This window comes from Xenopus laevis, chromosome 1L (genome assembly GCF_017654675.1).
Source record: "Xenopus laevis strain J_2021 chromosome 1L, Xenopus_laevis_v10.1, whole genome shotgun sequence".
Classification (NCBI taxonomy): domain Eukaryota; kingdom Metazoa; phylum Chordata; class Amphibia; order Anura; family Pipidae; genus Xenopus; species Xenopus laevis.
In genome coordinates, this window is record NC_054371.1 from 184,118,156 (window position 1) to 184,138,459 (window position 20,304).

The window sequence follows — 20,304 nt, forward strand, 5'->3', positions numbered from 1 at the left end:
TATTATTATATTACATCTCATTAAGGATAAAGGGGATTTGACTGGAAGTCCAACTGCTCAAAACTGGACCAAAAAGAGGAGGACAACATTTGCCATTATGAAATAACTTAATACCTCATCTGTAGATCTGTCATAAATCACAGGTGCAGATATACTAATTGTTTCCATTCGCGGCATTATAACTGATGTTGGAGTCACAGGAGTTATGGCTGGACTAGGTTCTGATGAAAGGATGAGATCTCTTTCAGGACTGTCCAAGGAAACTTCATCTGTAGCTTCTAAAAATAATAGAGGTTGGTGTAAGGAATACGCCACACAAAGAACAATCAAAACAGCAGACCAGAGTGTGCTAAGTGCAAAAAAAATGGCTGACTGTTTATGTACATGATAGCTTGCAGGGATCTCCCCCAGGCGCCATGGTTGGTAGTGGGTTAACAACCTGGGGGGGGGGCTAATAACCAGTTATTATGGGGTCCCTTCATTCCTAATGGGGACCTTGGCTCCATACAATCAATTGTTCATCTGGCTATGCCTATAAAATTAGCCCAAAAATTAGACTACCTTTAACCTGACAGGAACGAGTGCCTATGTGCCCCGCCCGCCACTCTAGGATAGAGCACTGCCTAATGCTGCTAGCGCCTAAGCTAGCCACAGATGTCTTCTGAAATGGATTGCAGAAGCCGACAGATATTTTGCAGAAAGCATGCGCAAAATGCCAAAATATGGCCAATTGTGGCCTTTTTTGCACTTTGTTCAGTATGTTCTGCAATTTAAATGACCCCTGGGATGTTCCAAACAGGGTATCCATCAGAAGGAACAGATGGGAGTGCTGCCAGGAGCCCTGTAGCTGTAAAGAGCCTGGATAAACAAGATGGCCTAATTCACGTTCAAACATGATTGTAGGTGAGCATTACAAAAAACAAATGGGGCCCATTCCATTTAGATTACAGGGCCTTCCGCTGGGTGCCAGTGTGGGTGCTAAGTAGTATGGGGCCCAGTTATTTGGAATATATATACTATAATATACTGTTATCCAGCACTGGTAAAAATTGTGTATTTCCAGTCAGCGAATTAGGGCAAAATGGGACATGCTTACACAGCAAACCGTAGAGCTTTGTAGTGTATAATGATTTTAGTTCTCACACAGGAAGTTAAACAGGGGTCAAATGCCATTCATGGCTCTCTACGGAAATTAGGGAAACTGCTTCATATAACATTTGTTTAAATTAGTGCTTCAAACTAAAATAACCCACCAGTTAACAGAACACAACAGTGTGAGTCCTTTTTCTATGTCCTGGTATGCCTATCCCCATGACAACATTGTGATAAATGGTTGCCTACCAGGCAAGTCACCACCTCATGCATTAACTACCACCCCATAACTCTGCTGCCCTTACTGCTTAGTAGAAACATCTTAGCCTCTCAGCATATGCCTATGACTTTATTACACAGTGACCATGTGGCAGACCCAATAATATATACTACAGTATAATTAATAAATAAACATTACCAGCAAAAAGATCTTCTCTGTCATCACAAAGTAGAACTTCTGTTGTCTTGGGGCCATTAGAATTTGTACTGATGTCTTCAGCAGGAAGACTGGCTGGTTCCGGGGAGGACGGGCTTGACTAGAAAACAAGCATACGCAATTTTGAATGTTTTCACTACACTGAAGCCCTATTGACTCTTCCAAAAGGAAGTTGAATGTTCGCTTGACATTGAAAACAAAAAGGATATACAGCAGAAATGTCAGCACTTTCCATTTCCTAATCATGACAAGATAACAATAAACAATGAAACATTCATCACAAATACAACACACCACATTTTAGGGAAACAAAAAGGTCACATTTATATATTACATTCACTTTTACCACTAAAACGTTTTGTTTTTACAACAAGTAAATTATTAAGTAATTTATGAGAAACCTCAATTAAAATAAAAGGAAGAAGTGGAAATATATCTTGAATACCACACTTTTAAAATACAAGCCTAACTATACAGGCCTTCCTTTTTATTGCCTGTTTATATTTTTTGTTTTTATTCTTTAGAATGCTTTTCCAAACCTGAGTTAACAGCTCTAGACACTGTCTCTGTTTGTTAAGGACAGCAGCTGCCATATTAACTTGCTGTGACATCACTTCCTGCTCGAGTCTCTCCCTGCGCGCTCATAGCTCTGAGCTCAGATTACAGCAGGGAGGTGAGAAGAGAGGGAGAGAGGAGCAAATTGAGCATGCTCAAGCCCATGCCCTGGATGTTTAAGCTGAAAGAAGGAAGTCTGATACAGCCCATGTGTACACAATAGAAGAAAAGAAATGTGGTGTTTGAGAGCAGCATTAATTTAAAATACTAGTTTTACTAGTGTATTCATATGGACCTTTCTGATAACGCTTACCTAGTTTTAACCTTTCCTCCTCCTTTAAAGGCAAAGGAAAGGCAAATTACTGTGGGTTTGAAATTTTAGGCTCCCTCCAGTAATTAAAATTGCTTATCTGACGCCCCAGACTGGTGCTCCTGTTAGCAGAAAACTGCACCTGCCCAGGGTACTTCTGTATGAGCAACATGTTCAATCTTATTCTTCCTGTTTCTTCTGTTGCTCCAGGCCATCACATGAGCAGAAGAGTGAAAAAAACGGCTTTTTTTTCTTTAATCTTCTGTGCATACACTCCCAATGAGGTGCAAAGGGGATTGAGATGTGGTACTCGTATCGGAACCCTGGGCCGGTGCAGTTTTTTGCTAATAGGAGCAAAGTCCCAGGGGATCAGGTAAACGATTACTGTCACTGGGGGGTGCCTATCAGTTGAGGTGCCTATTATTATAACTTTCCATCTTTCTCTGCCAGGTCTTGCGTTGGGACAAATTGAACTAATGATTAATTCATACTGCAGGCCTAGAAAGATTACGTGGCCCTCAACTGTTGGCATTTCAAACGTGCCAGATATTGGCTGGGAGGGCCCTATACACAGGTCAAGGCACTGCTAAGTCATTCTGAAGGGACCGAGTTGGTAGCTTTTACTGATCTGTGTTAAGCACAAGGATAGCACATGCATAATAGACCCTAGATCTATTGCTGGGAACTCCGATGTTTACTTTAAGTTATTTTAGAAACAATGCATAATATTTAATTAATAGTATTTAGAAAGTTTCTTATTTCAGTGTGCTGAAGCGCATATTACATTTTCATTTTTAAATAGTTCCCCTTTAATATTAAAGGACCAGTAACACTAAATTTTTTTTCCCCAAAATTCGTTAGTATAGAACGAAAAATAAACACCAAGGCAAATAAAACTTTTAAATTGCAAAGCCTTTATTAAGAGATAACTTACCAAAACTCCACTTCCTGTCCTCTTCTAAAACGGCGAAAGGGCGACCATCCATGCAGCGGCGTTCAACTTCTCCTCCCTGGCTATTCTAGTGACAGTATGTGAAGAGGAGGCAGTGGTCCGCTCTGCAGCGCTTCCCCTATTCCCAGCAGTCGGACTTTGACTCCAGCCTTTGCTCCTCCGACGAGGAAGAAGAAGAGGAGGAGGGCAGCCTCTGCCTCTCCAGCCGCAAGTGCTGTCTGCAGAATGGTAGTAATAGTAAGCGGCAGGCGCACCGATCTGCTGAAGAATATCCACTTGTTCCCCGTCGATGTGCCCATCTGAGTGTGCCTGGGGCTGGCAGTCCCAGCTGCTGCAGAAGAAGCCGGCGATTTTAGACTCCGGTTGCTGCAGAATCCATGGATGAGGTGGGAGCGCTGAACCACTTGCTACCCGTCGATGCGCTACGATTGCGGGTAGCAGTGGCCGGTGTATTTAGTAAAAATAAAAACGAGCCGGTAGCACTCCCGGCTCAAAGGCGGTGCGGAACGCAAAGCCAAGGTTTGCAGGAACTGTGCACTTGGAGAGTGCACTTAGCCGCATCGAAAGCCTTCAGTGTGCGCAGCTCCTCCACGTAGCGCTGGTTCGTCTTCACTTCGCTTGTGCACTGTAGTCCTACCCGCAATCGTAGCGCATCGACGGGTAGCAAGTGGTTCAGCGCTCCCACCTCATCCATGGATTCTGCAGCAACCGGAGTCTAAAATCGCCGGCTTCTTCTGCAGCAGCTGGGACTGCCAGCCCCAGGCACACTCAGATGGGCACATCGACGGGGAACAAGTGGATATTCTTCAGCAGATCGGTGCGCCTGCCGCTTACTATTACTACCATTCTGCAGACAGCACTTGCGGCTGGAGAGGCAGAGGCTGCCCTCCTCCTCTTCTTCTTCCTCGTCGGAGGAGCAAAGGCTGGAGTCAAAGTCCGACTGCTGGGAATAGGGGAAGCGCTGCAGAGCGGACCACTGCCTCCTCTTCACATACTGTCACTAGAATAGCCAGGGAGGAGAAGTTGAACGCCGCTGCATGGATGGTCGCCCTTTCGCCGTTTTAGAAGAGGACAGGAAGTGGAGTTTTGGTAAGTTATCTCTTAATAAAGGCTTTGCAATTTAAAAGTTTTATTTGCCTTGGTGTTTATTTTTCGTTCTATACTAACGAATTTTGGGGAAAAAAAATTTAGTGTTACTGGTCCTTTAATTTCATATTTAGTTTGATGCAGATAATAATAGACAATTTCTGGTCTAACTAACCGCATGTGCTGCTAGAATTCAGCCTTGGCTCTCCTCTAAACTCCTTCATACAGCACTAGCTTACACCAGAATTCCCTGCTGCACAGCATACAGTTATCTAGATATGACTGCAATGCAACACTAAACGAGGTCAGTACCGGCTTAATCAGTTAGGCTAGGTTTGGAGCAGGAATGCTAAAATTCTGAGGGTTTCAGAATCAAGAGGTGCAATCCAGACTCTCTGGAGCTGTAACCTACCTTTTGGCTGCATGTGACCTGCACCTCACAGTTATAGACTCCTCTCATGTGTTTTCATACCTGCAATCACTAGCACCAATATTCTGCTGTCTGATCAAGTTTGTAGCTGAAACAGCACCAATCAACACTACTATACCTGATGGCGACTGTCAATTGTTCTATTCAATTTGTTTTGCAATCTGTTTGTCCTTGTTGGTTTGTTAAAATCAAGCTTATCTTTAAAAAAAAAACCCAATAGGATTGTTTTGCCACAAATATGGATTCACGCAGCTTAGTTACCATCAAGTACAAGGTGCTGTTTTATTATTACAGAGGTAAATCATTTTTTTAAAATTAGAATTATTTGTTATAATTTGTAGATTTCTGGATAACGTGTTTCCAGAAAACAGAATCATGGTTTTCAATAAATGTAACATTCAAAAAAGGTAAAGAAATAAGGTAGAACATGTATGGGACCTGTTATCCAGAATACTCGGGACCTGAGTTTTCTTGGATATGGGATCTATCCACAATTTGGATCTCCATTGAAAAAATTGTTTAAACAGTAAGTAAACCCAATAGGATTGTTTTGCTTCCAATACGGATTAATTATATCTTAGTTGGGATCAAATACAAGGTACTGTTAATTATTAGTTTAAAATGAAGTCTATGGGAGACGTATTCTGTAATGCAGAGTTTTCCGGGTAACGGATCTCTCAGAGAATACTAGTAAGGAATTCTTGGTTTGTGCTATTGACAAAATTCTAAAAAAAATAAATGGGTTGTGTAATAAAAGGTTTGCAACTTGTCTAATGACCAACAGCAACCAGGTAACATTTACTGATCACCTGTTTTTGGGGTGAGCAAGTCCTACCTCCACCCACCTCCAGGCCCTTCCCCACACAACATCCTTATTACTTAACTTTCGATGTGATCGAGGAGAGTGTGCAAAATATATTACGGTGTATGAAGGAAAAGAACATAAAAGATGAAAAAAATCTAGTTAGCGTCATAGAGTAACCTATAACATTAAATTCAAATGAACTTTAAATGGACAAAAGGTGGTATAATTTGCTATACTCTTGGCATTGCCACTGAACAGACTTCTTTTCTCAGTTTGTCCTCTGACACTAGATACATTAGTACCTCAATGTTAGCTTCATCAGATATGGACTAGTCTATTATGGACAGATTTCCTAACATTTGGAATAAGGCAATAAAATCTAAAATCTATTTTAAAATCGGTCTTAAAAATATATATAATATATATATATTATGTGGCCTGCAATTCACCTCTCCCCCCTCCTCCAAGCATGTCCTTACTAGGCACCCTGTTTCCCCTGTTGGGTGTGTGGGGTTGCAGCTCTCCAGCATCCCAGTTTTCTGTAACGATTATATGCAACAAATATTTCAATATTTATAAAGTGTGCACACATTAAACATACAGATTACATGCAATTATTAAACGAAACAAGAAGTAAAAGAGGGTCTTGCTCATAGAGCTTATAATCTAAAAGGAGAAAGGTGTGGCACATAAATCAGTTTTCCAACTTTAAAAAAAACGATGAAACTGAATTACAAGAAGAAAGATTTTGAGAGAAATGCTTGCTAACTAATTTGTTTGACCTAAATAGTTTTGAATCTTCATTTTTTTTTTTTAAGTCAAACTGTCAACTAAATGGTATCATACATGCTCAGCCTCCAAAGTCTACCCAGTGTGACTTAGGGATGGGTGTGTTAGCTATCTTCTAATACACATGTTTTGCAGATAAAATGTAAGTCACAACAATAATTGTAGGAACATGCAGAGTTTTAAGGGCATGTGCAGATACATTTATAATACATATCTACACACACTATAATAGAAATAAATATTAAAATATATCTTTATATTACATAATATTCAGTATGTCACTTTCTGTTTATTCAAGTTTAACTAAAACATAGCCATTTCCTGACTGCCTCAACAGCAATTTGTATGTGATCCTGTTAGGGACAGTAACCCCCACTTTTCCAAAACTGGTTCAATGAATAAGGCTTGTACAGAACATACATTATTGCCTATTCGTTTAATTAAGTGATAGCTATAATTTTTGATTTTTGCTTTAAACAGGGCAACATTTTAAAATGAAAATTAAATTCATTCTACTTTCTGATCCTAAAGAGTAAAGTCAAGCAAACCAGCAGCCCGTTAAGAAAGTACATTCATCACAGGCCCAGTTCATTGAGCCAGTGTTGAAAAAGGTGTTATACTGTCCCTTTAATAAAATAAAAAAAATATATACATTGCGGCTTCATTAATTATACAGTGGAAAACATACTGTTATTAGTCCTATATTCAAAGCACCACAATTGCAAATATAATTTATAAAGATCCCTGACGATGGAAATTTAAAAAAAAAAAAAAAGCAAATCTTGAAACATTAGAATGCCAAAACAGAAATTATCCCATGTCCCGTGGGTTTAGTCTTAAATTCACCCCACATGGGCCAATGTTAGGGTGGTGCAATTGACCACATATGAAGCCTACCAATCCGATATGTAGTTATAAGGCCACAAATGAGTAAGGGCCAGCTGCACTAATCCAGTCAATCAGCACTAGAATACAGACAGAATTTATAATGTTAATCTAGCTGCACAGTGAAACCTTATCCGTTCCTTAAACCAACGTAGCAGCATGCCAAACTTTGGTCTGCATATAGTTTGCGATTGCATCGATCTTTAAAATTAAGCTTATTAGCAACTTGCAATGACCCAACTAGGAGTAATAGCAAGTAGCTTGGCTGTAATGAGTATAATAACAAATAATCACCATATGAAATACAATAACGATTTCCCTGTCTTGCAGCTATAACAATTCCGACACCCACAGGAGCTCTGGACCTAGAAATGATGGGAACTCTTTTCTCAGCGTTTACCAATGATACCAGGCAAGTGTAACTCAACCAAAGCAAAAATACAGCTAATAATACTAGAGAAAAGTTTATAAGAGGCTGGTGATAGGTACTAGTAGATTTGTTTATTTTTTTCTTTCCACGCTAACATATCTCAAGCCTTTTGCCACAAATAATAATAACAGAATGTACATATAACAGGGATGCACAACTATATCGTAAGAGTCACAGCAAATAAAGACATAACACAAGAAATGTATGGAACTTAAAAGGGTTGTTCCAACACTTTTTCCATTTTAGTTGGTTTCAGATAGTTAACCAGAAATAAAGACGTTTTTCTTTCCATTTTCTTTTTCTAATATTGAAGTGTAAAGTATAATTTTCCATCTTCTTATGTATTTCTAAAGCAGCTCGGGGGGGTTCATCGACTCTGTAATTGTTCTAAATTGATACTTTTCGTATCTTTGTCCCTGCTGAGCAGAATCCTTGAGTTTCATAAAAGGCAGGTGTTAAAATTGATACAATAGCTGTTAATATTCAAATACGCTGTTGCGGAATGTATCAACTAATGTAGCAAATTTTAACAGTTCAGAATCTGCGCCCGAGACACAAACATTCAACTTTAGACTTCAGTTTTGGAAAAAACAGTAAAAGACAAAAGTCTGGTGAACAATCTGAGAACAACTAAGCTGAAAAAAGTGTTTGGAAGGTGACCAGCCCCTTTAAGAGTGAAGGTGTATGTAAACGTTAGAAGTCAACTGTAAGGCAGCAAAGAAGTATGGTTAAAATGTAATGCAAATTCTATCACACACCAAAGGTCGTATTTGAAAGAAATATATTTCCAGCTTTTTTTTAGAGTTGCTTTAACTTCCCCCTTTTATGGACGTCAAACAAAAATTGGCTCTAAAAAAACATCCTTAAAGGGGTGGTTTAACCTTTAAAGTAACTTTTATCATGTTATAGAACGACCAATTCTAAGTAACTTTTCAATTGGTTTTCATTATTTATTTTTTATAGTTGTTTGTCTTTTTCTTCTGATTCTTGGCAGCTTTCAAATGGGCGCCGCTGTCCTCTTCTACAAAACAAATGCTCTGTAAGGCTACAAATGTATTGTTACTTTTTATTACTGATCCTTCTATTCAGACTCTCTCCTATTCATATTCCAGTCTTCTTCAAATCAATGCATGGATGCTAGAGTAATTTGGGCCCTAGCTACCAGATTGCTTAAAATGCAAATTGAAGAGCTGCTGTATAAAATAACTCAAAAACCTTCAAAATAAAAAATGAAAACAAATTGCAAATTATCTCAGAATATCACTCTCTACATTATACTAAAGTTATCTCAAAGGTGATCAACCCCTTTAAACACAGCAAAAGATGCACTTCCATTTAATCTGTTAGATTGTAAACTTTGGCCAAGTCCCTCTTTACCTCCTTTATTAGTTATTGGCCGTTTTGTATACAATCTAGTATATACAGTGACTGGTTAAAGGAGAAGGAAAGGCTAAAATGAAGTAATCTTTATTAGAAAGTTCTATATAAATAGACTAGTAAACCCTCAAAGTAATGCTGCTCTGAGTCCTCTGTCAAAAGAAACACTGTATTTCTTTCCTTCTATTGTGTACACATGGGCTTCTGTATCAGACTTCCTGTTTTCAGCATAAACCTCCAGGACTAGGGCTTGAGCATTCTCAGTTTTCCCCCGTGCCTCCCTGTTGTAATCTGAGCCCAGAGCTATGAGTGAGCAGGGGAGAGACTCAGGCAGGAAGTGATGTCACAACAACTAATATGGCTGCTGCTATCCTAAACAAACAGAGAGCTTCTAGAGCTGTTTACTCAGGTATGGTAAAGCATTCTGCAGAATAAATACAGTGTTACAGTTTGCACTAGTGTGGCTAATCTATTGGCAATAAACTGCTTCGGTAGCTTTCCTTATACTTGAAATAGACAGTCAACTTGGTGTATCATCCTCTAAGCCATTACTTTGAAATGGCCTGATAAGAGAAATAACGTAGATAGCCTATTTGACTTAAAACAGGCAATGAATGGTAACATGGAATAATTTTTTTTGAACATCTTAAGCACAGGTGTAGTTAACTGACTTCAAACTGCTAAGCAAGGACAATGCCCCTATGACTAAAATAACTTTTGCTTAGTTATATATTTGCAAAACTACAACTTCTAACATCCCCTGCCTATGGCTTGCACTTACACCAGAAGCATCAAATTGCCCCTATATTTACTTGTGAGGTAAATAAATCACGTAATCGTATTATTAGCCTTTTGTAAATCACTTTTGCTGTGCTAATTGCAAGGCTAACGATGAGCCCTGCTTATTAGTCCAATTCCTTGTGACATCTAAGGGACAAATGCAAGGCTGCTCCATGTAGCTGCTGGCCTGAGTTGCACTAACACCTCGTATGAGGGAGGAGGAGGGAGTCACACACACAAGAATTTTAATTTAACTTCCCACCCCTACCCAACAATTCGATTTTTTCTTTTAAGGGATATGAGGCAAAGGGAAAGCTCTGCCTCAGGAGGCAGATTCTTGAAGGGGTTGTTCACCTTTGCGTTAACTATTAGTATGATGTAGAGAGGGATATTCTGAGACAATTTGCAATTGGTTTTAATCTTTTTATTATGTGCGTTTTTTATGTTTGCAGTTTCAGCAATCTGGTTGCTAGGGTCCACAATACCCTAGCAACCATGTACTGATTTGAATAAGAGACTGGAATGTGAATTTGAGAGGGTCTGAATAGAAAGACAAGTAATAAAAAGTAGCAGTAACAATAAACTTGTATCATTAAAGAACATTTGTTTTTTTAGATGGGATTAGTGACCCCCCCCCCCATTTGAAAGCTGGAAAGAATCAAAAGAAAATGTCAAATAATTAAAATAAAGACTAATTGAAAAGTTCCTTAGAATCAGCCATTCTAAAACATACTGACGGTGAAAGTAAAAGGTTATATATATGTTGTCCTTTAAGGACAAGGAACAAACATAACTTGATTTCCCTGGTGAACATTACCACAAAACCAAGTCTTTTATTATTGTTATTCATATTCACATCAGCCCCAGCAGAGCTTATAATCTAAGTTCCCTATCACATTTACACCCATGATGGTCAGTTTAATCAAGGACCAATTACCCTGCCTGTATTTTTTTTTTCTTTTTGGAGTGTGGGAGGAAACCTTTAACCTCAATGATAGCAAGAGTCTGCTGAGAACCTTGCTATGAATGTGATTCTTTATGTAGAACAGAAGTATTAAGCATGTGAGCACTGCTGCCTATAGCCAGGAAGGGTGTAGAATTGCTTCTACGTAGCAGGAAACACTACTTGTAAAATATGTGACCAAAGTGATTGCAAAATTGCCTTTCCCCTCCATGTACAACACTACTTCACACACAATTACATGTTGTGTTCTAGCACAAATACAACCTTTTCTAGACTCTTTTACAGTGTAGTATAAAACTCTCTGTTGACACATACAGAACTCCATTGTGCAGGCATAACAGCCAGAGAAAGATGCCTTTCTGGCATAAATACAGCAGCCCTCAACATACTTGTATAACTAATTTATGCAGCAATCGTTAACCTTTTGTCACAGCACTAACTCTTCGTTATAGAGTGACAACTTTCCCTGCAGAAATCATTTACCATCTTGCAAGACTTTTACAAAAACTGCATTTCTACAGAACTTGGAAACTTTCATTGTACAAAATCATCAGTCTCTTTCGGGCTTGCACGCTCACATTCCATTGGGCCATCATTTCACAGCTTAGCAAGACGTAAGGGTGTTCAATGTGAATATGCTGAACTCAACTACACAACTGCAAACAGTCTCTGACAGGCTGTGGTTTTTAGTGTTCCTGGAGATTTGTAGGTGAGGCTGGATATAATACCTGCTGCACAGTAATCAATGTAATAAATAAAGAGTAACAAATACAGAGCAAGATGCAGTTTGACAGACAGGATTTATATTTAATCTGTGACTCAGTAGCCATTCTTTAAAAGCCAAGACAGGTTCCTAGAGGATGCTGGGAAGTGTAGTATAACAACAGGATGGAGAATACTTCTCAGAGGAGGTTACACTATGGCAGGATTTGCCTGCAAGACAACAGACTATAGAGCAATGTCCAAGCAGAGGTTCAGAGGAGAACACTCGGGTGCCCAAAGCTGGGGAGATGTTGTAAAACAATAGACACTTGTGTGATCAGCATGAGATGTCGGGGACAGAAGGAAGGTGCACATTGTAGCGGTTCAGGGCACCAATGACACGACAAACCCAAGCAACCACACTCAGGCCTTTCTTTCACCCTTAGAGCAGGGGACTCTAACGCCGGAAACAAGCACCGCCTGTCCCAGTCTCACCTCCAGTGTAGACACGGTACTGGTAAACAAGTCTTCCCCTTCTTCCAGATCCTCACACTCAGCCTGTCTCCCATCCCCAATAGGAGGAGGCTCTCTCTCTGCTGCCATCTTGACTCGAACTGTCACTGCAGCTACTCCCTGCTCTGCACGACTGTCACGTGCCGGCGCGTGCCCCACCTGACGCGAACACTTAGAAGCCTTCAGCCAATAGGCTGCTACAAGAAAACCATTCGCCGGCCATGTTTGATAAGGGCAGTGCAGGCGGAATGCCTGAATAGTGCATGGAACTGTTAGTGATGCACAAGTCAAAGCATAAAGAGTAGAACATGACTGACTAGCACAGATAAGCTAATGCCCAATTGAAGATTTTATGGTTTAGTTTCATTTTATGCCAAGAGGCTCCCTTCCTGCCTCAAGAAAGGATGTTATGTCCTATGGGCAATTGTAAAACATTGTTAAAACATAGTTGAACATGCACAAAAAAAAGTAAAACAATATTTTTACTTAAATCTGTGTGTCCTTTTTTTTGGGCTCGTGTGCACACTTTATAGATATTGAAATATTTGTTGCGTATAATCGATACAGAAAACTTGTTGGAGAGCTGCAACACACACACACATACATACCTCCCAACTGTCCCTTTTTCGGAGGAACAGTCCCTCTTTTGACAGCTCAACCTGCAGTCCCTCATTTGAAATGAAAATCCCTATTTTCTCTGCACTGAACAGCCAGAAAAAGAAACAAAGTTTCTAACTTAGTTGGCTTTTAGCAGAGAGCACAGAACAGCTAACAGGTGCAAATAAGATACTCTGTAACAATTTCAGACACCAAAAAAACTGTTTAGATAAGGAGAAATATTTTCAAACTTTCATAACCTGCCAAATTTTGTAAAATGAACATGCTAATTAGGGAGTGTGGCCACAGAAAGGGGTGTGGTCAAAAAACTTGATGCACTAAGTGCGAAAAAAAAAAATTGTCCCTCTTTTTACTTCCAAAATGTTGGGAGGTATGTATATATATATATATATATACTTCTGTAATGTAATGCAGTGCAATGAATGTTAGTTTGGTACACTGCTGTTGGCACCTGTCATCAAAGCACCTCCCCACACATCCACAGTTGTAAATGATCGCAATCTGTCCATCTCATCTACTGACAAATTTCGTAGTTTAAAGACAAACATTTGTTAACCTACCCCAGATCTGGACTGGGACTAGTGTTGCCACCATTTCTGGAAAAAAATACCGGCCTTTATGTTTATATTTTTCGGTATTAATAACATTGGGATCAACCATTATATTTACTGGCCAGGTGGCAACCCTAACTGGGACCTGGGGGTAGGGTTCCCACCTTTTCAGGAAAAAAATACCCGCCTTCCTATATATTTATCTTTTTTCCCTATTAATAACATTGGGATCAACCATCATTTTTACCGGCCAGGCCGGTAAAATACCGGCCAGGTGGCAACCCTACCTGGGGATCAAGATAGTCCCTGGCACAGGTCTGGACTGAGAATTAAAATAGGCCCTGGCATTTCAGGTACACAGAGGCCCAATCAGCCCACACAGAAGCCCAAACAGCCCCCACCAGCCCACTAAATACTGACTTCCTATGGCACCTTATAGCAGCACCTGTGGCATTTGCCAGAACCCACAGATTGCCAGTTCGGGCCTGCCCTGGCATTCCAAGTACACATTGGCTCAAACATCACTCACCAGCCCACTGTTTTGTGGCTTTCCCTGGCACCTTACAGCAGCCCCTCTGACATCACAGATCACTAGTCCAGGCAGACCTACCCTATCAGTTTCCCAACTGATGTCGAAAGAAACATTGCCAGATATATGATTGTTTGGTGCACACCAACCTTCTGATAATTCAGTGATTTTGTCGGATCGCACTGAAATTGGTCATTAAGTATAGAAAAAACTTTACGTCTATGGCCAGCTTAGAAAGAACAAGGCTAAGAAAGTTTGAGAGGAGAGAGATACAAAACTGGGTTGTACGGGTTTATAATTGAGGGGTGCTTTTAGTTATTTAGAGTAGTGATTCAGGATGTTAAGTTATAAGGAGCTTGGCTGTGACAATGGCGTGTTTTGAAGGGGTGATACATACCCCCCAACATTTGAAAAATAGAAAGAGGCACAAAAAGATCATTCTGGCTGTTCAGTGCGGGAGATCATAGAGAAACTTGAGACATTTCAATAACAATCCGGGACTGCGGGTTGAGCAGACATACTGCTTTTGAACATCAGACTGAGCCTCTTAGTGCCCACCAGCAGGGTCAGACTGGGCCGGTGGTACACCAAGAAAAAACCTGGTGGGCTCCTGCCCTCATGGACCCCGCCAGACTTGCTCCTCCGATCTGGCAATGAGCTAACGCAGAGCTTCGTTTTCCGCGCATGCACATGGAGTGGCATTTTCACGGCACAAGTCTGGAGGTTGGGAGGTGGCCCCCTGGGGCCTGCCAGGGAGGCCTTTCATTTTGCAGCCCCAGTGGGCCCCCAATGCTCAAGTCTGGCCCTGCACACCAGTTAATGTGGCTATGGGCTCATATTTCCATAAACTTCATTGTGGAATTACCTCCCTCTAAGGGAAATAGTGTTATTTGTGTTGTATTGGACCAATTTAGTAAAATGTCTCATTTTATTCTCCTTACTACAATCTTCTCTGCTAATTCTCTTGCTGAACTCTTTCTATCCAATATACAGTATTTAAGCTTTATGGGGCTCCATTGAACATTGTTCAATTTGTTTCAAGGTTCAGGCGGGCCTTTTGTTCATTTATGGGTACTGATTTGTCTTTTTCCTCTCCATATCTGTGGGCTGAGCTTGCATTCAATAATGCTACTCATTCATCCACTGGAGAGTCTCTGTTCTTTACTTTTTTTTGGCTATCATCCTAGAGCAATTTCATTTCCTGGTCATTCCTCAGATGTTCATGCTGTCAACTCTTTGGTTGACCACTTTTCTAAGATTTAGCAGAAGGTTCAAAACTCATTGGGGCAGATTCACAAACACACTCTGCGCCACTTCGCCAAGTGCAAATTCACTACCACTACACTAATTCACTAAAATGAGAAGTTGCTTCTGGGCAGTCAAACGCTGTCGAAGTTTCTCTAGCGTAAATTCTTCAGTGCGAGTATTTCATAGCGAACTTTTGCTAACATTCGTTTCTGCCTAGCTAAACTACATTAGTACTCTTACGCTTAGGTCAATTTAAATAGGGAGATTCATGTAGGTCTTATATATGACTTTATTAGAGATGCTGGTGTAAATGCTTGAAGTGGCCACTGATAAAAAATGTTCAAGGACGTTAATAAAGGCAAACAAGACCCTCTAATGCCCTAGACATGAGCCCCCCCTAAACAAATGTGGCATGCACCTCAAATGGTAAAAAAATGTTAAAATAAAACATTTTAATAGTGGCATAAAAGATTTTTCTTCAATCAGTCCTTAATACACCTTTAATCCCCAAGGTCCCTTTGTGGATACCAATAAATAACAAAAAATATATAAATAATTAAAAGGTGTAATTAAAAAACTTCAGAAACTTATTGTAAATTTCCTTTTAGGATAAAGTTCATTCACAGAACCCACTTTCTCAAAATTTTGTTTATGAGTTATAGTTTTAAAAGACAGTGTCTCCAGAGCTATAAATTTGGCAGGCAGGAGAAGGGAGAAATACTCCACCCAGAATAGAGCCTCACTTCACTTACTGTTGTTCACAGGGGACATATAAAGTTATTTAAAGAGCAAAAGAGTATATTGGGGCATCCCCAATAACCTCTTTCACACACTTGTGTTGGACTGCTCCCTCCAGATCCTGTGCTCTGGTTCCCATGCTGGCGTGCACTGCACCTTCCACCTTTATTCACCCGCTTAGCACTTGTAACACCTATTTGGGCTGCATAGCACACAAATAGTTAAACTGTCCAGCTAGCAGTAGAAGCATGGGTTACACGCGACTTCACACAACAGGGTCAGGGCCTTCGCCATGTGGAAGTGTTCCCTCTATGGTGTAGTGCAACTACATCCCCCCAGGCTACTGTGCATACAACAAAAGATGGGCGCCAGGAGGTTCTTGCAGTAAAACAGAAAACGGTTTATTTAACTATGCACGAGGCAAGTGACCACAGGTTTAGTACTCACACAGGAGCTGAGGCAATAGCACATTTCTCACACAGAGCTGCAGGCATTAGGCATTTCTCACAGAGGAAAGATCTCCATTAGGCATTTGCAATATTCACACACATTCCCTCCTGGAAGTTGTCAGGAAAGCAGCTTCTACCCTACAGTCCCTCTTCACTGAGGTCCCTGACTGGAGGCACAACACACAGCCTCTGGGAAGCTACCCCCTTACTGAAAATCCTTGTTGGAGCTTCAGCTGCTCTTTCTCTCTCACCTCTCTGCCTTTCTCTCCTAGAGAGACTATAACAAGTCTGCCCTAGTGTAACTATTCCTCATTCACGGGGGTTACCTGGTCCCCGACTTCTTCTCCAAAGCACATGGGCCTTTCTGGGCCTAGCTGTGCCCAGGCTCCCCTGAGCACACCCAGCTGGATCACCATCCACAGGCCAAAGAGGAAGTGGCCACTCCCTACACACACTATATAGCAGTGTAGCAGGGGAGTGTCATTCTCTCCTGGCAGATCACTCTAAGAAAAAAGGTGGGGGCCTTAAAGCTGCAGGGCAGATTACCCAGTAGGGGTCCCTACATACACCCGGGGGAAAAACCCATTTCGTCCCGACAATGGTTTAAACATCCCCAACATATATCAACTTACAGTACCATCACATCCACTTCTGGTATCCTCTCCTAAGGCATACCTGGTAACAATGGTCACTGTAAAGGAAACACAGCATGCACAATACTGTATCAAACATTTTCAATTGCATAATAAACAGTTGCAGTTGGTCAACTTTATTACACATCAGCAAAAATACTTCTCCCCCTCCCAAGGGTCCACACAGGCCAGTCCTTGGGTGCAGAAACACTACTCAGCGAGTAGGTGAAGGCAGAAGAAATGGTGGTGGGGATCAATAGTCCTGAATTAGAACCCACTTAGTCCAGCAGTCCTTCCAGCCACAAAAAACAAGCAAGCAGCACTCTAGGCATCTCACTCTGCAGGAGTCCATAGAAGAGCTGTAGCAAACATCAGAAGAATCCATCCTCCAGGTTCTCCTCTTCCAGATCCATGATCCGGGATCACAGATGAGCAGGAAATGGCTCCATCCGGGACATCCATCTTCCTCCCATCCAACTGACATCCGCAGGCCTTCGTGAAATTCGGGGCGAACCTCCAAGCCCGAACCCACGGCCAAATACTTTAAAGGAAATTCGTACGATTCGAAGAATACGTACGTTCCGTTTATCCACTTCGAAAAATTCGTACGATCCATTCGTACACTCTGACAAATTCGTACATCCATTCGTACGATTCGAACAAAACAATGCACAGCCTGGTTTTAGGGAATCGAGCCCCACGTTGGGCGCCAAATGTAACACCTATTTGGGCTGCATAGCACACAAATAGTTAAACTGTCCAGCTAGCAGTAGAAGCATGGGTTACACGCGACTTCACACAACAGGGTCAGGGCCTTCGCCATGTGGAAGTGTTCCCTCTATGGTGTAGTGCAACTACATCCCCCCAGGCTACTGTGCATACAACAAAAGATGGGCGCCAGGAGGTTCTTGCAGTAAAACAGAAAACGGTTTATTTAACTATGCACGAGGCAAGTGACCACAGGTTTAGTACTCACACAGGAGCTGAGGCAATAGCACATTTCTCACACAGAGCTGCAGGCATTAGGCATTTCTCACAGAGGAAAGATCTCCATTAGGCATTTGCAGTATTCACACACATTCCCTCCTGGAAGTTGTCAGGAAAGCAGCTTCTACCCTACAGTCCCTCTTCACTGAGGTCCCTGACTGGAGGCAACACACAGAGCCTCTGGGAAGCTACTCCCTTACTGAAAATCCTTGTTGGAGCTTCAGCTGCTCTTTCTCTCTCACCTCTCTGCCTTTCTCTCCTAGAGAGACTATAACAAGTCTGCCCTAGTGTAACTATTCCTCATTCACGGGGGTTACCTGGTCCCCGACTTCTTCTCCAAAGCACATGGGCCTTTCTGGGCCTAGCTGTGCCCAGGCTCCCCTGAGCACACCCAGCTGGATCACCATCCACAGGCCAAAGAGGAAGTGGCCACTCCCTACACACACTATATAGCAGTGTAGCAGGGGAGTGTCATTCTCTCCTGGCAGATCACTCTAAGAAAAAAGGTGGGGGCCTTAAAGCTGCAGGGCAGATTACCCAGTAGGGGTCCCTACACACTAGTAATATTATGTGCTCGATAGAGACTCCACTTTGGAACTCCTCTCTCCCCTCCAATCCAAGATGGCATCAACCGCTATTGAGTGCGTGCGTTCCATTGCAGAAAACAAAGGTCCGGATTCTCGCTGTCCTCACACACTGTCATCGGATTTGAAGTTTTTATAAGTTAAACTTGTTGCCAGTATATTAAAAGTTTTTAAGTGACAGAACACCTATGTACTTGCGATGCGTTCCGCCCCACCAGGGCTTTCTCAAGCAGTTTGAATCTTATCAGTTTGCCAGGTTCGCTAAGCTGTTAAAGGAAACTCTGGCGAAAGAGGTACCATTCTATAAAATTCACACTTTAGTGAATTTATGGAGTAAAGATCGTTCACCAGAGCCTAAAATGCCCCTGGCGAAAGGGCGCTAAGCTGCGCTAGCAACTGCCTCTTTCACTAGAGAATTGTCCTCTACACCTGTTAGTAAATTGGTAATGTCCCTGCAGATGGGATTTCTAGCGAATTTCCATTCCACCCTTTAGTAAATCTGCCCCGTTATCTTTTGAAGTAGCTGCCCAAAAAGTCACCCGAGTATCAAATTGGTGATAGGGTCTGGTTATCTTCCAAGTATATATCATTGAAAGTTCCTTCTGCCAAGCTAGGACCCAAATTCATTGGTCCTTTTTCTGTATCAGAAATAATGAATTCCAGTACTGTCTGGTGGGAACTACCTCCTGAACTAGGGATGCACCATATCCAGGATTCAATTCTGGATTCAGGCTAAACCTAGCGATTTTTTGAAGTATTCGGTTTTGGCCAAATCCATGCTTTGCACCGAACCGAATCCTATTTTCCCCGCTCGCATGGTGCTTGAATTAGTAGCATGGCACTTTTACTACTCACCGTGCCTAAACCACATTCTCATTCATTGGGAGACAAGCACTCGAGACAAGCACTGGGCAGGCAGACATGATAGGCGCATTTGATGATGGGAAGATTTGATAGCCGTACTTGATGTCATTTTTAGTGAGCTTCACTGCATAATGCACACTAGCTCTCTGCTCCACTGTGACTGCCTATGGCGTGCACATGGGTGGACTACATCCTCATTGCCTATGGCATCCAAGCAGATAATCTCTCCAATTTGAGTATGCATTTTTATTAACACAATTCCAAGATGTTGCTGAACTTGAACTATCAATGTGAGGAAACTAACTTGTGATTTATTTTATTTATATATATATCCAGGCCCATATTTACATAGCAGGCGCCCATAGGCCTGCTGCCGTTCATCGTCCTAGTCCCCTCCCCTTTATTCTAGCAAATTTTCATCATCCGGACCAGAGTATTGTGGATTTGTACACGGCAAATTACAAAAACGATCTCCTGTGCATCCCCAGTGTTTCTGAACCAATGAGGGTGTGGTTGGGCAGCATGCCGCCCCCAAAAATCCTGCCACCCTAGGCCAGGGCCTTGGTGACCTTTCCACAAATCCGGCCTATATATTTATTAACTTTTAATGATGGTGAAAATCTGATGAAAAGGATGAATAATTAATCTCATATAAACTAAATGTGGATGGCAGATGAAATGGATAGTATTTAATTGTGGTGTTACAAACACTTATTTGTGAGACAAATTAAGTTGTATGTTATGTATTTGCAGAAGTGCAGAATTACAGTAGGTGATGGTATACCGTACTAGTATGAACAACTCAGGGTACATGTTTTATTCTCTGAGGCAGCCCCATCAAGTTATATATAGTACTGTTTATTTAGTCCGAAGTGTTGTTGATGGAGGAGGCAGCGTGGTGATCAGTGACAGTCTGAGACTGAGATTTTGTTTTATTGTTGTGATACCTGCAGGTTATAACAGCAAGTGCAGTTAATGGAAAAAATCGCAAAAATCGA

General features: G+C 41.4%; 1 protein-coding gene across 2 annotated transcripts in view; it reads right to left on the bottom strand.

The window, feature by feature from the left end:
* The window catches only part of snx2.L (sorting nexin 2 L homeolog), a 30,725-nt gene extending 18,456 nt beyond the window's left edge, over window positions 1–12,269 (bottom strand). Inside the window, exons 1-3 of one of the 2 annotated variants that reach the window (XM_041568240.1) lie at window positions 12,089–12,269; window positions 1,511–1,628; window positions 115–278 (exon numbers count right to left, since the gene is read on the bottom strand). In XM_041568240.1, the coding sequence (XP_041424174.1) occupies window positions 115–278; window positions 1,511–1,628; window positions 12,089–12,196 (390 nt within the window). In that variant the 5' untranslated portion in view covers window positions 12,197–12,269. The remainder of the gene's footprint in view (window positions 1–114; window positions 279–1,510; window positions 1,629–12,088) is intronic. The other variant, XM_018264203.2, reaches the window with a different exon arrangement.
* Window positions 12,270–20,304: the final 8,035 nt, after the last annotated feature.